This window comes from Teleopsis dalmanni, chromosome 2 (genome assembly GCF_002237135.1).
Source record: "Teleopsis dalmanni isolate 2A chromosome 2, ASM223713v2, whole genome shotgun sequence".
NCBI classification, from domain to species: domain Eukaryota; kingdom Metazoa; phylum Arthropoda; class Insecta; order Diptera; family Diopsidae; genus Teleopsis; species Teleopsis dalmanni.
Genome location: NC_051847.1, coordinates 18,416,359 through 18,432,040, shown reverse-complemented (window position 1 = coordinate 18,432,040; position 15,682 = coordinate 18,416,359). Strand labels below are relative to the sequence as shown.

Genomic DNA, 15,682 nt, shown 5'->3' with positions numbered 1-15,682 from the left:
TAGTGCACTTAAGCACTTATACTCTTTTTCGAGGTATTTTCAAAACCCATCTTTACACCTTGACTAGATTATTGTTTATCACATCATCAAACTAAACAATAATTGACCTCAGACCTGCATACCTCCCTGAGGAGCCTGTAACCATTTTGAGATTTGATAACGCGGTGTTGGTAAGTCTGTCAGTTTTCGTAAATAATTTCAGGGCTCTATTCTTTATGTATTTTTTGATGCGATCAATCTTGATGTCATTCGTCCTAATGTACCATGGAACTTTGAAAAGTCTTCTCAAATAAATGGCAGTACAGATCATGGTTACGTCAGTGGAAACGAACTCGCTGACTAAATGAACTTCATAACATGGCGTTTTGTATGTAGTCAGTAACCTTTCTTATAAAAACATTACTGTGATTGACTATATATCAATATACCTAGATAGACAAGTTTATATATATTAATAAGAGAGTTGACCGATGGAAACGCCAGAAAAGTAAAGTTTTAATTGTATTTTCATAAATAAATTCTTATAAGTATCAATGAATTCTATATCATTTTCTATTATTATTAAATATATTTCTCTTAACAGTCTTCCATTCTCATCTCGAGCACAACGTCGATGTTTTCTGACATATAAACCGATGTTGGACGACTATCTTTATGTTCATCGACGATAAAATTGTGACCATGCTTATATACATTATGCCAATTATAAACACTGGTCCTTCATGGTGTTTCATCACTACGTTGATATGTTAATACACGTCGAAAGTTGTAAAAAACCATCCAACGAAAACTTTGTTTTGATATAATCATTTTTTTGAAAACTCGAAGTGAAGACTTTCTCTCTATTTTTATACGAACTAACACATATTTTTGTTAAGAAATTATATAGTATATCTCCAACTTTATACCATAAGTTTTAAGCGCCTCTTATAATGTATACACAATCTTAAATGTTGTTCTCCAGATAACAATTTGTACACACTAGTACTATTTGAAATTACACAATTGAACAGACTACACATTAAGTACACAGAAAAGCTCAGCAGTAACAGAAAATGATAAAAAGCCACAAAGCTTAACAGCCGCCCATTTTCGAATTGTTTAAAAAAAATAATATTAATAAAATACTGAAAAATTGAATATATAAAAAATGGTGCGAAAAATATATAAACTGAAGAGTAAAAAAACCGCAGAAGATAATTTTATTCTCAGCGATATAGGAAAATTTATATTTGAGGAAAGTGAAAAATTTAGTAGAAAATTGGCAGTGAGTAAATGCTAACGCCTGAGAAGTGTAAATATATCAAGAAATTTACTTCATATTGAATCCCAATATATTTATAGTACAGTAAATATTAATATATATTATTGTGTATCACTTAAAGTACAAAAATATATTAAAACATTTAATACACGGAATAAAAATTTAATAAAAAAATTAAATAAAAAATTCAATAAAAAATTGTAAACAGTAATGGCTTCGGCAAGAGTCTGTTTGCAATGGACTTTAATACTCTTCAATACTTTTAGTGTGGTAAGTGAATAATAATTTATAAAAAATTTAAAATGGAATACTACGAGTATAAAAATTATTATAAAAATTTAATTTAAAATTTAACAAAAATGTGAATTTTGTACCAAATTTCTTAGATACATAAAACCAGGAACTTAAATTATTATAGTTAACTACTATATAATATATATATTATATTAATGTATATGATATAAAGTAGTTGAAATTTAGGCCATTCTTAGTAATAAAACATATTGTTACTTTGTAAAAAGGCACTTCGTATTCTTGTATAGCTATTAAGATCACACCTAGTAGAACACCTCTTTTGCAGCTGGTTCAGCTCTAGTCAGAAACAGGTTGATTTTTGTTAGGCAATTATATTGTAAGCTCTAGCACAGAAATATCCAGCGTTAAAATGAAAAACACCCTTCGCTTTATTAGAGCCTCAAAACGATTCTATAATTAACTGCCAGTTTACGTACCACGAACAAAATAGATCTTCTGTCTAAGTAAGCAGGCCAATCGGATTGATTGGCTGCCATAGTAACCTAACTTAACTTAAAATAAAATCTTCATCTAACTTAACCTAAGATCTTTACCTTTATCTACAATACGGATTTTATAAATTTTATTTTGTTAGTGTTTTGCAGTGTATTATCTGTATATTTTATTGTCAATTAGTAGATCATTTACTTATCATCGGCGATACTCTCCTACTATTCCGGAGAAAGTTATACCGGGGCAATCTATCAGGGCTATTACTATAAAAATCGCTTATAGAGACTGTCAATTTAAAACGTTGTAAAAAATTACATGAATTTTGACAGGGTACTATAAGTTGGACAATCACCTTACAAAACGGGCACTTTATTATAATGGAGACTGAAAGTTTTGTAGGAAAAAGCAATGAAACCACAAAACACGTAGTGGGACCTTACCCAATACTGATACAAGAACAAGAGAAAAATCTAAATGGACATTTTATAACACATAAAGGAACGATAAAGTAACTTCAATATCACATTTTATCGAGACAATGGACACAACAGATCTCCAGGTCATGGTGTAAAATATTATACTATAGTAATAACGCAATCACTTCAAACTTGTTTGAATTTTCTTCAATTTCAAAATGATGAGATATGGAATGTACAAACAAAAATTATATTAGAATCTATACAATTGAGGTTGGTTGTACCACTTCTTCTTTATAGCTCTCTAATAATTTTGAATAAAGCAATTGATACTAAATTCATGGTTTGTCAGAGGATTAACTATTGTTCTCATAAAATGAGCCACGAAAACTGTACCGTTCAAAAGTCTTCATTTAATTTTGAAAATATTATTACTTTGCTTTCGCTTTGGTTCACTAAAAGAAACACTCAAGAATTTTATAACACCATCAATCATAATAATCGATAACTGAAATAAGATTCTAACCCCCCTGCTAAGTTAGATTGCATTTCCGTACTATTAAATACCGGAAACTCAATGCGTGATTATATAGATAAATGGAAACTAGGAGATAAATGCAGAGGTAATATATACTCGGATATTCTCTATTGCGGACACGATCCATAGAGGTCAATTAGCTTCAGTTAGAGTTGAACTATTATAGTATTCTCCAAGATTTTATGAGATTTGTAAATAGCAATGTTTTCACATTAAAGATAAATTGATCAATTTTTGATATAACATTCAAATTCCTTTTTTGAAATTCCAGATTTTTTTTCCATCTGGGTAGATATGTATGTGATTTAATAGAAAATCATTTAATTCAAAATTTATCTATAAGATCGTTTAATTGGACTGAAAAAACACTCACGTAGTCACTTGAAATTGTTCATCCATTGAGTAAAATGACACAATTTTAATTAGGATTATTTTATTTCAATATTATTTTAAATATTTTAAAAAAATCACTTCTAAATAATATCTATTTTTAAGTTTCTATTGTTATTTGTCTGTCAATTTGTCGTTATGTCTGTTGTGAAAAATATTTTCATGCTAAATTTACGTGGGGAAAAGTAAATATTTACTGAAAACTGTGTTTTTATTCTTCTTCTCTATTTTGAAGATTTCAAAATTGTTTTGTGTCTATCTGCGAAGAGGAGCATAGGAATTTTTATTCAATGTCTGGCATAAAATTGCTTAAAAAACAAAAACAGAATAAACATATTTTTTTATTATTATAATAAATACGAACAAATTTTATTATTTGCAAAGTGTTTATAATGTATGACAGAAATGACAGAAATGACAGAAAAATATTTGGTTAATGACTTTTTATATTATTTATGTTTTTTTATTTCATTACTCCTCAAAAATGCATATGGCTCCCATATTTAGTTCACAACGTACTCTGTTTTGAACTGCAATTACTCTTTCTTCTCATATCTGCTCATTTTTGTGATAGTTCAGCTGAGTAAGGCACCACCCTTTGATCTTAGGATGCACTGTCTTTACCATTGCCTTTGTCTTCATATAATTGTAGGATATCCTAGCTGTTATTTCCCCTGCGAACAGGCTACTATATTGGATTCTAATGCGAATTGGATTCTAATAATGTAGTGCAGAGGGCTTCTCAGTAAATATGCAATGTGGTTTTCCTGTTTCCATTGGTAAAGAGGTCAACTTTATCCTCTTTACCCGTTCCATGACGAAGCAATTGCTCACTTTTTTAGGGCAGTAAAATATTCAGATTATGTGATATCAGCACCCGTTGTAACACAACCGAAAAACTAGATAGTCATTTTAATAAAATGGGTATGTGTTTAATTTCTATATAAGAATTATCGAATATTCATTTGGAAAAATAATCAATGACTATGTTTAAAAGAACCTTCCAAGTTTATGTTATAGATTGAAATTAGTAAGGCCTACAATTCTGTTTCCATGTTTTCAAATAAATAAATGATGAGGATGGTAATATAACCTGAATCACTTCAATCCATTATTTGAACTAAACTTTACAGAACATTCAGACTTTGTGGTATTTGAAGTAAGTCGTTGGAACAGTGTCACATCAGTAATATAATGAGGGATCACTACTTGTGTTTAAGTGCGCTTTAGTGCACAAGACTTCCATAACAAATTAATGTAACCAATTATTCTCTATTGTTTTTTTAACATAGTTGCTTTGATGGTTAGTTTTTCTTATCTTCACTTTATTTTCTTTTATTTTCTTTTGAGACATAGAACGCCATCTACAATACCGAATGGGTTCTATATATACCTAGAATGTACCTAGTTACTAAAACTGTTTCTGTTCGACGTAGTAAATATTAATATTTTAATATTATTAATAATATATTTATTATTAATACTTATTAGTTTTAAAGCATTTTTTATACTCTGAAATGCGTACAATATTTAGAAATATCACTACTTTGGCAAAACAAATGGAAAGGGATTGCCCACTTCTGATTTAGAATGTTTTTTAATTTAACTCATTCATATATATATTAACTCATTATAATTAATGTGGCAATTAGTATAAATTAATTGTAAAAAAAGCTATAAAAAGCACATTTTAGAATAGCTGGCGTATAATTAAGTAAAATAACAAGATAAATGTACAAAGCTATAGTAACGATATAATATACAAATTGTCTTCTTTAATTTGTATGCCTCTAGATTATCGGAATTTTAGCTATAGTGGCTGGCGTCTATGAATTGGAGAAGTTCACTGATGGTTCAGCTGAGCACACCGAAAAAATAGTTCAACTAGCAGCTGCCAGCGTTTTGGTAATCTCAGCGTTTATAGGTTGTTGCGGTGCGGTAAATGGCTCCATTAAGATTCTTTGTTTGGTAAGCAAAATTTATAGCGCTAATAAACTATTTAGTTAATTTTAAAAAATATATTTCTTATTTACTATTGTAGTTCATTGTTATATTAGTGGGGCTTATAGCTTCACATATTTGGAAATTATGGCGCTATGATGAAGGAAAGCAGTTAACCGCTACAGAAATGTTGGTTACATATACTTGGATAGCAGAATTGGTTAAGCCAGGTGCTATGATCGAAATGCAAGCAACGGTAAAATATTATGATATATATGTTGTTTACATATAACAAGGATATCTCTCCAATAGACAAAAGAATGATCTTATTGGTTCAGATAGTATTTTATTGAAAGTATTATTTTTGTTTTTATAAATTTAAAGTGATGAAAATTTTAAATATTCACACAAAAGCACTGAAAACTTAAAAACTATTTTGAGTGGAATTTATTTTAAAATCGTTAACTTCTATAACAACTGTATTAATCTATTTATTAATATATTTCAATATAATATGATGTATCTCACAATTTAGGAGCTTTTATGTACCGTAGAAAAAAAACGAATTGAACAAGCTTTATAGTTTAATTGTGATTGGCAATAAATAGATTTAATGGAATATTAGTTTTTAACTTGGTCTCTTCCTACGTCTCTTTGTTTCTATCGCCCGTGTCGTAATCACATCGCCGCGTCCACACGCCTAATGTTGCTAATTCAGAAGTCAGTTTTTGTCAATTACAGACATGAATAGCAATTGATGAAGATGGTTCAATGGAGTTTCTCCATTTCATCAAACAATATTTGTAGTTCAGAAAGTTACTTTGGAACTCTCAACTTTTAAATTAACTCATCTATATTAACATAGTAAACTATTTTAGATGAGATAGAAAATGCTAAACTTTGACAGCTGTTTGAATGTCTATGAGAATATAGACTTTCTTTCATTGGTGGTCTATAATCTTAACGAAAGAACAAGCTCTTTGGAAGACCAATACTCAAAACGCTAATTACTTATTAATACTTTTTTCAAACTAATTAGTAATAAATTATTAATATAATATGTATTTTATGTATAAATATTTTCTTATTCTCATATAGTATGAGTGCTGCGGTAAAAAGAGTTATGTCGATTACACAAGTCTGGGTTTGGAACTACCAAGAAGTTGCTTCCGAGTGCAGAATGGAATGCGTGCAGTATATCCCTTCGGCGAGGGCTGCATGTCAGCCGTAAAGAAAGCCTATTTAACAATATATCGCTATGAGCGATTAGCTCATTGGTCTCTCATAGGCTTTGAGGTAAGGTCATATTATATATATTTTATATTGAACAAAATTATTGTAATATATTTCCATATTTTAGGTATTAGGCATTTTATTATCAATTATATTAATTTGTAAACTGACAGCAAAAACAAGGAGGTATCGCTATTAATTTATAACATTTATATATACGGGTACATATGTTATATATATATATATATATATGATAATTTATTTATTTTAAAAATGAATTTTTATACTAACAATATTAAATTTAGAATTTTATACAAAAATAAATATTTTCCACTGATAACGTGTTTATTTTACTTAGAATTTCCAGCTAAGGTTAATACTAGACTTTGATGATCTCATCCACCTATTATATATTAAAATATTTCTTCATATTTAGCGCAATGATGATCAGTGCTTATTCATAATGTTTTGTTTACCTTTAACGTAGTATCAGTAGAGACATATATATATATATATATATATACCACAATCATATTTTCCATTTAAACTTATTAATTATTATAAGACTCTTAGATTAGTTTATTAGGGTGTTTCTAGGTAAAACATAAAATAGATATTCATACCTATTTATCTACTCTTCTGCCAAAGGGCTTAAAACCTTTGGTAAAACTGTAAGTGCTAAAGGAAAGGTCCTGACTAATGCTCTTGATATCGTAAGAATCAAAACCTCTTTTACCTTTCGATGCTTTACATTATGCACCATTAAACGTAGGATCAGTAACAAGTCTGATTGGCATATTCAAAAGGTATAGTGTAACAGTTATCCTAAAGAAATGGATTATCCTTCCTTTGAGTACAAAAGAAGTGAGAACGAAATAATGTGTAATAGCTTACGTGAGATATAAAACTTATTTCGAAATGAGCCTTTTTTTCTATTGTGATATTTTTCTTGATGTTTCGAATAACAATTTTAGTGTGTAAGGAATACTACTTTTGATGATAACCTATTGAAATGAGCAGTAGATCTAATACAGGGTATTGGACTTAACATAAGATAAACGAAAAAGTACACAAGTACAGCTTAATTAAATTTCCCACTATTTCATAATTTCTATCTTATACTCTTCACACGGTGGAGAAGTTTCTCAAGACATTTATAACTCAGTATTTTTTAATATAATATAATATATGCCTCTATAAAGACAAAGACAACTATTTTATAGTAATTTTTTTTTACATTTCCAATTCAGTAACTTTTTAATAAATAAAAATTTATTATTTTTTGTTATTAAATCTACACTTAATTATATGTACTATAATTTGTGAATTATATCTATTGATATATATATATATTTATATATATATTGGTGTGTGTATGTATGAATGTATATATGCTGAAATTATAAAGCGCAAGTAGCGTTTCAATAAAATCTATTTAAGTTAATTTGCTCTTAAAGCACGATTTTTATACGTAAAAATATTAACCCTGTGGTATGAGATAATTCTCCGTTAATCTAAGATAGTTCTGACAATTGTGGTAGCGTTGGATCTATCACTTGATATGATAAAATTGTATTGTATTAATTAAATAATAAAAATTAACTAAAATTTATTTATTTCTTATGGATTTAATATGTTTAATTAAACAAGTATAAGAGTAATAATAACTAATGTGTACTAATAATGTTTATACTTCGACTTATCGAACATCTTAAGCATATTTTATATAGATTTTATATAAAAACTGACATATATATCTGCAAATTTCTCGAGTGAAGTGCCATCGCTTAAACATAATAGAGAAGAGTACACAAGGCTGCTACTGTGTAGAGAATTTGTGTCATTTAGTTTACAAAGGATCCATATATCGAGTCTATTTTTGTTACCAGTTTTTTTACAAATAACTCCAAATAGATTTCCTGATTAAATAGTTTTTAAATTTTCTAGTTATTGTACTTCAAAGCTGAATTTTTATACTATAAGCGCATACGTTAACAGTACTATTTTCTGTGTAGCTTTTTTGACCCTTTCATGTATTTAAGGGTTAATTCATATGAGTTTATTATCTAAAAACACATGGCTGAATCTTGGGGAATTTTCAGTCTAAAAATGAAAATTGAAATATGCATAGTTTTAGATCAATGCAGATCAGTCGTAGTTCAGACATCGTAGATGAAAATTGGAAGAATATAATTTCGCACAGACAAATAAAATTAATATATCAAACATAATTTTCTTAATAGTGCAGAGTTATCAATTTACGCAAATCAAATACATTTTATTGATAATATAGATTTGTATAATTAAAAAAAATGAATTTCTCAATAGCGACTGTGAAATATTTGCTGGTCGCGTTCAATTCACTTTGTGTGGTGAGTACATCCATTATTGAATTTCATCATAAGATGAAAATGTTCACTTATTAAACCTGGTGCCAATAAATAATCTAATAATTTTTAAAGATTGCTGGAGTAATTATCGCAGTATTTAGCATCATTGCTATAGATTCCCTGCAGAGTAACAATTTGACGTACTGCATTTTTGGAATAACGCTAGGAAGTATTGTGTTTCTGATATCTTCAATGGGTTTCTTTGGGGCCTTACGAGAGAAGCATTGCTGCTTATGGATTGTGAGCATCTTAGCTTTGTCAAAATATTTACTTTAAATATTTTAACATTATTTTAATTATTTTTTCCTCTCACAAGTACGCTGTAATTTTGGGAATTTTGATTGGCATTGAAATTTCGATTTTAGTAATTTTCCGTGTACCTGATTTTGTCAAAATTTCAACCGAAGTTGTCGAAAAATTATGGGATAAAGAAATTGAACAACCGGGAGCGATGTCTCAACTGGAACAACAAGTAAAGTTTAAATAAAGTTTGTTTGATAATAAACCCATTGAATTTAATTATTTATCTGTTATTTTATAGTTGAAGTGTTGTGGCTTACATAGTTCGGAGGATTATATTGAACATGGTATGCCAATACCCAGTAGTTGTTATGAGGGATCCGATAGCTTAAATCCAAAAGCATTATTTACTAAAGGTTGTTCGGAGGCGTTAGCAGCAGTTGCCACAGAAATTGCAAATATACTGAAAACTATTTATTGGATTATAACTGGTGTAGAGGTAAGTTAGAGGCTTTAAATTATGAAAGGATGTCAAATATTAAAGATTCCATTTGTTTGTTTGTTTGCTAGCGTTCCATTTAGGAAGAACATGGAAGAGATTCCACAAAAAGTTATTCTCGATTTACAAAATAATCTACTAGAACAAAGAGTCCAAAAAAAAGACGGTTATATTAAAACCTTGAAGTGCTACATAATTTTTATGCGTAACACTTGTTGAACGCGTACCATTGGTTCATCACCGTTGTACTAATTCTAATGTTGATCCTTTTCCGAGTTAGGGCATCTAGGCACTTTTTCTCTTTGATAGCTGGGGGTTTCTGCAGAGTCCCACCCATCTCACTGACTAATTTGTGTATACCTCATAAGCATCATGATTATTCAATGACTGATCTAAGATCTGCGTACCGCCCCGTGCGGTTAGTGATTACTCTGAGTTTAGATAGTGCTAAGTAGTGCAGCCTGTCGGTTTTCGCACATAGCTTCAAGGCTCCGTCCCTGTAGTTCTGTTTTTTTTGACCTGATCTATTCTAAGGTCTCTTAGCATGTCATTCGTGCGGATGTACAAAGGCACTTTAAAGAGTTTAGTTTATGCTTTTGCGTAGATAATGTGGGCATTACAATACGGAAGTTCAGTAGGAAAAATCACGCTGGAATCATTACAGTTTTGACTTTGTGATGCTATCTTAAGGATATGGACAACTCAGAGCATTTTCTCTATTATTGTTGAACAGTTGCGAGAGCGAAGTTAAGACTACCGGGTAATGATGTGCTCAACATGAACACTCTCCATATTCTCTCTTTAGCTGATCTTCTTGTATATGATCTTCTTCTTTTGGTTTTTTTTGTCCTAAACCTTTGCCTTTAATACTTAAGTTTGGGTGTAGTGAAAAATTTTCCTTTCAAGAATTTTGTTAAATTTTGAGAAAATTTTTATATTTGCAACCAAAATTATTTAATTTAACAATATACTAGGATAAAATGAGCTAATGTGTTTATATAGTTTCCATAACAAATAGATCAAAAAACAAATAGATCGACATCAAATAGATCATTTCTCTTTCAAAAGAGGGAAAAACAGATTTTAGTTTCAAAGATGAGCAAAAGATCGTTTTTTATTGATTTATGTTTTACTGAACATTTTCTGAAAATTCAATAGAGAAATCAGGCCTTATTTATTATTTAAAAGCCATCAAGTAGTTATACATAATCTATATAAAGTGTTTTTAACTAATGATTTGAATACTACGGTTATTTTTATAAAGCTATTGAGACATTGAAATTGGATACATAGTATTAAGATTCTGTAGTAAAAAGTATAACGTTGTACATTGTTAATATTAAGAACTGTAACCCTTCAAAGAGTGATTTAAGATTTTCATTTTTTACCTAACCTAACCTATATTTTTACTTTAATTTTAATTCTTTTATTTAAATTAAGTTTTTAACTTTCTTATTTATTTTTATATATTATAAATCAAAATACTTCTCAAGTCTCTAGATTTCAAAAAAATAATAATATTTGGTTTCATTACAGGTAATCGCATTGCTATGTGCCACGATATTGGCTAATAAAGTTAATTCTTATGAAAGAATGCGTGAAGAAAACTTATAAAAATAAAAAAAATTATATTATATGGAATATATAATGACACATGTAATATATGTTTATTAAAATTATATCTCTACATATAGTGAATATAATATATAATATGAGTTAGATTATGTCTACATATATATTATAAATATTATCGTTAAAAAATAAATTATTAACACAAAAACTTTTTTAACTGTTTTCAAATAATTATTATATATCTTTTCATAATGTTCGTTTTTTTATAATTTTTTTTAATGTTAATAATAGTAAATAACTATCGAGTCATTGACTAAACGCCATTTTGCATACAAAATCCGCACAAAGTTGTATTGATGACGTTTCAAGAATTGTTCATGTAAATATTGTATGAATGCAGATTTAATTTGGATGCCATTATCGTGATTGAGTTTCACTCATTTTGGTCAAAAATCGAAAATGAGGAGGGAATGGCTCATTCTAGCATATACAATTTCAAATGCGAATGAGCCATTCCATCACATTCTGTATGAATGCGTCCCAACGACGTTCGCATGCGTTCCAAATATGTTCCAAATGCAAAGGAATACATTGAACATACCCTAAATAAAAGCTCTTCATGGCATTTTGATAATTTGAAAAAGCTGTTTTTGACATATTTACAAAAAAAGGTACACAAATGTTTGGTGGTTGCATTTTCTTGAAAACGATGCACCTCTTTTTAGAACTAATACTTTCCAAAAAGTAATTAATCGAAGTTAAAAATATATTTTCAGTTTATATTGTAAGATTTGAAGGCATATTTAACCTTCATGCAACATTTTTTTGGCACACGCCTAAAATCAAATCAGCAGGCAACTTGAAAAATCAACTGTTTGAAATGGGAACAAACGAATTACAACTTTCAAATGACTCATTCAAAATGAACCATTTTCGGCCAATGTAAACGCCATATTATATTTTATTAATAAAACATAAAGCAAATATTTAAAATTTTGTTCATTTCCCTTGTGAATATTTTATTTTTATAGTTTGCATTCGACATTTCTCGTTTTCAAACCGTCGATTTTTTTATAATCAGTTCATTTAAATAAGAGCTCATTGTATGGTATTATCCTCATTAGCGGTCTTAATGAGCAAAACTGTCTAAATGGAACAATGGAAACATTTTAAAAGTCTTGTAATAGAAAGTCTACGTTCAATAAATAAAGTATTAGCAGTTATAATTGTGACAAGATTATTCATTGCATGTATATAATTTATGATAATCATTTCTGGCTTAACCGTACTTCACGATATTTGGACGTTATTGTATGAATATCTATTATTAGTTTATATTTTTGAATATGTTTTTTTTTTTATAAAAGTGAAGCACATCTATATTTTATTTTCACTTACAATTATTTTTAATTAATATATATAAAATTATGTCATGATTATTAGAAAATACATGATTTGCACGTATTTACATTTCAATACAACACTGTATAGCCTTAGCAATGCCCTCTAGCTGTCAATGTTTGCTTGAGTTGAATCATTTCGCGGCAAACGCAGCTGTTGTTGCTTTAGTGAATTCTTCATCAACATTAAAAATTTAAACAATTTTAATAAGTCAATAAAATGGAAAACGGTGATGAAATTGATGCTAAGGATCTTCTGCGCATTATGATATCTACTGATAACCACTTAGGTTATGCCGAAAAAGATCCAGTTAGAGGTAAACATTTCCAACGCAAACCGAAATTTCACAATAAAATATTTTTTTCAATTTCCTTAGGTGAAGATAGTTTTAATGCTTTTGAGGAAATGTTAGAAATTGCTGTTGAGGAGAATGTAGATTTTATACTCTTGGGCGGTGATTTGTTCCATGATGCAGTACCAAGTCAAAATTCGTTGCACAAGTAAAATAAGTAAATTATATTTTTCTATACATTTAACAAATCAAAATATTTTTGCAGGTGCATGAAATTATTGCGAAGATACACTTTTGGAGATAAACCGGTTGAACTAGAGTTCCTTAGCGATCAAACCACAAATTTCCATAACGCTGTTAATGACACTGTGAATTACGAGGATCCAAATTTAAATATTTCTATACCAGTTTTTTCAATTCATGGTAATCACGATGATCCAAGTGGCTTTGGTTGTCTTAGTTCCTTAGATTTACTATCTACAATGGGTTTGGTTAATTATTTTGGTCGCTGGACGGACCTAAGCAAAATTGATCTTACGCCGATTTTATTAAAAAAAGGAGAAACTCGACTTGCGCTTTATGGCCTAAGTCACATACACGATGCACGTTTGGTTCGATTGTTTCAAGGTTTAAGTACAAATATAAATCAACCTAGTGATGAAGAGGGTGAATGGTTTAATTTATTTGTTTTGCATCAAAATCGCTATGACCGTGGACCAAAGAATTTTGTGCCAGAAGAAATTCTTCCTGATTTTTTTGATTTAATTATTTGGGGCCATGAACATGATTGTCGCTTACAACCTGAGCATAATGTAAAAAAAGATTTCTTCGTAAGTCAACCAGGCTCATCTGTTCCAACGTCATTAGCGGAGGGTGAAGCAAAGAAAAAACATGTGGGCATATTAACTGTATATAAAAAAAACTTTAAAATGAAACCAATAGCATTGGAATCGGTGCGTCCGTTCATTTTTGAATCGGTCAATCTTAATAAGTTAACTGAAGAACTTCTTCTGGATGAATGCGATGCGTCTAACAAGGTAAAAAATTTTGCTGAACAACGTGTTTTAGAAATGATTGAAAGAGCAAAAGAGATGTTGACTGGTCATCCTAAACAACCAACACTGCCGTTGTTAAGATTACGTCTAGAGTTTAGTGAGGAAGAGCAAATGTTCAATGCTATCCGCCTTGGCCAAAATTTCAATGAACAGGTGAGCATATGGTAATAAAAATATGAGAAATATTTTAAAGCTGTTTTATAGGTGGCAAATCCAGCAGACATAATAACATTCAAGAAAATGATGAAAAGAGTGAAAGGCGAAGCTGGCCAATGTGATAAGGAAGCAATGAAAAATGCATTTGAAGAGATGGTAAAAGTATGGTAATTTAAAATAAAGAAAAATGTTAAGAATATTACCCATCCAGGATATTGATGTTGGCACCCGCGTAGAAGACTTAGTGGATCGCTACTTTGAGGAAGTTAAAGATACAAAAACATTACGTTTGATCTCTTCCAAAATATTTTCGGAAATGTGTTTTCGCTTAGTAGAACGACGTGATGTAAACGCTGCGGAAAGTATTATTAAGTAAATACAATTTTGAAATCCTTAAATATGATATTAATCTAACTTTTATTATAATTTAGTTATTATAAAGAAAATGTGGTTGCACATTTAATGGATAAATTACCCACAGAAGAAAATATACAGGAAGAAATATCCAATTTCAGGGATAAAGTTGAACTTGATGATGTATTGAAAATGTTGGATAGTCGCAGTGCGAAAGCTAATATACCTGCAACTACAGCAAAGGGGGGAGCTAAATCTTCGAAGAATAATATGGATAAAGACTTTTTATTCAGTGAACAACACAAAGTTGACAGTGATTTCGATAGCACTACCAGCACGAGAGGACGAGGAAGAGGCAAACGAGTGGCACGCGGTGGTGGAACTCGCGGTAAAAACAGTATGCCACCATTAAATATCTCGGTTGGTGTAAACGATAGTTTTACGTCTGCTGCTGTACCCAGAACTCGTGAAAGTAGTCGTGGCGGACGTGGGTCACGTGGTGGTAGAACTCGCGCAAAAAACACCATGCAACCAGCGAGTGCCTCGGTTGGCCGTACTGTAAGTGGTGACTACTTAAAACCATTTTAGATATTTTAAAATAAATAATTTAACTTAAATATTTTAGCGTTCATCTGAAAGACAACAAAGTTTATTGGATGCGCTTAAATCTGCAAAAACTAGCAAACATGTGATGGTAATAGATGACTCCGACGTTGATTCCGATTAAATATAAATACTTAGCTGTAAGAAACTGGTTTATATAACTGTTGAGAAAATTTTTGAGTATTCCAGTCTCATGAATTTAATTTCATAGTTTTTATTTTTATTTAATAAAAATAACTTGCTACCTTAATTGTTTAGTTTTAATTTTTTTTAATTGTTATATAGTTTTTTCATTAAAACTTGTAAGTGAATTTCCTATTTATTCATCACAGCTTAAAATTTTGTATTTTTTTAAAATACAAGAATATAAATTGTTTATTATAATTAAGACTTAAATATTCTTTATATTTTAAAAAATAAAATTTTTTTTATACAATTAAAAGAATTTGAAATAAAGTTTGAATTGAGAATGCGCGCCAAAGTTTTTTGAACTGCAGCTGTTTTTTTGTTCACAGCCAGTTGAACGCATGAGTTTTTCACCACACTAAGGGGTATTGTTATGATTATAGTCACCGTCACTACATTGTAATA

The 15,682-nt window shown here is 29.6% G+C and overlaps 3 protein-coding genes across 3 annotated transcripts; all 3 read left to right on the top strand.

The window, feature by feature from the left end:
• The first annotated feature begins 1,445 nt into the window (after positions 1-1,445).
• LOC119684137 (protein late bloomer-like) lies at positions 1,446-6,745 on the top strand. Its single transcript, XM_038098099.1, has 5 exons — positions 1,446-1,534; positions 5,150-5,323; positions 5,397-5,552; positions 6,395-6,592; positions 6,657-6,745. Exons 1-5 carry the CDS (start codon positions 1,475-1,477, stop codon positions 6,726-6,728), a joined length of 660 nt encoding a protein of 219 aa, XP_037954027.1. The 5' UTR covers positions 1,446-1,474; the 3' UTR covers positions 6,729-6,745.
• Positions 6,746-8,684: 1,939 nt separating this feature from the next.
• On the top strand, positions 8,685-11,276 carry LOC119680514 (protein late bloomer-like). The gene is made up of 5 exons (XM_038093354.1): positions 8,685-8,901; positions 8,992-9,159; positions 9,236-9,391; positions 9,461-9,658; positions 11,195-11,276. Exons 1-5 carry the CDS (start codon positions 8,842-8,844, stop codon positions 11,270-11,272), a joined length of 660 nt encoding a protein of 219 aa, XP_037949282.1. The 5' UTR covers positions 8,685-8,841; the 3' UTR covers positions 11,273-11,276.
• A 1,470-nt stretch (positions 11,277-12,746) lies between these two features.
• LOC119682372 (double-strand break repair protein MRE11) lies at positions 12,747-15,348 on the top strand. The gene is made up of 7 exons (XM_038095788.1): positions 12,747-12,947; positions 13,008-13,131; positions 13,189-14,131; positions 14,183-14,290; positions 14,346-14,506; positions 14,566-15,046; positions 15,114-15,348. The coding sequence occupies exons 1-7, from the start codon at positions 12,851-12,853 to the stop codon at positions 15,213-15,215; spliced, it is 2,016 nt and encodes a 671-aa protein (XP_037951716.1). The 5' UTR covers positions 12,747-12,850; the 3' UTR covers positions 15,216-15,348.
• Positions 15,349-15,682: the final 334 nt, after the last annotated feature.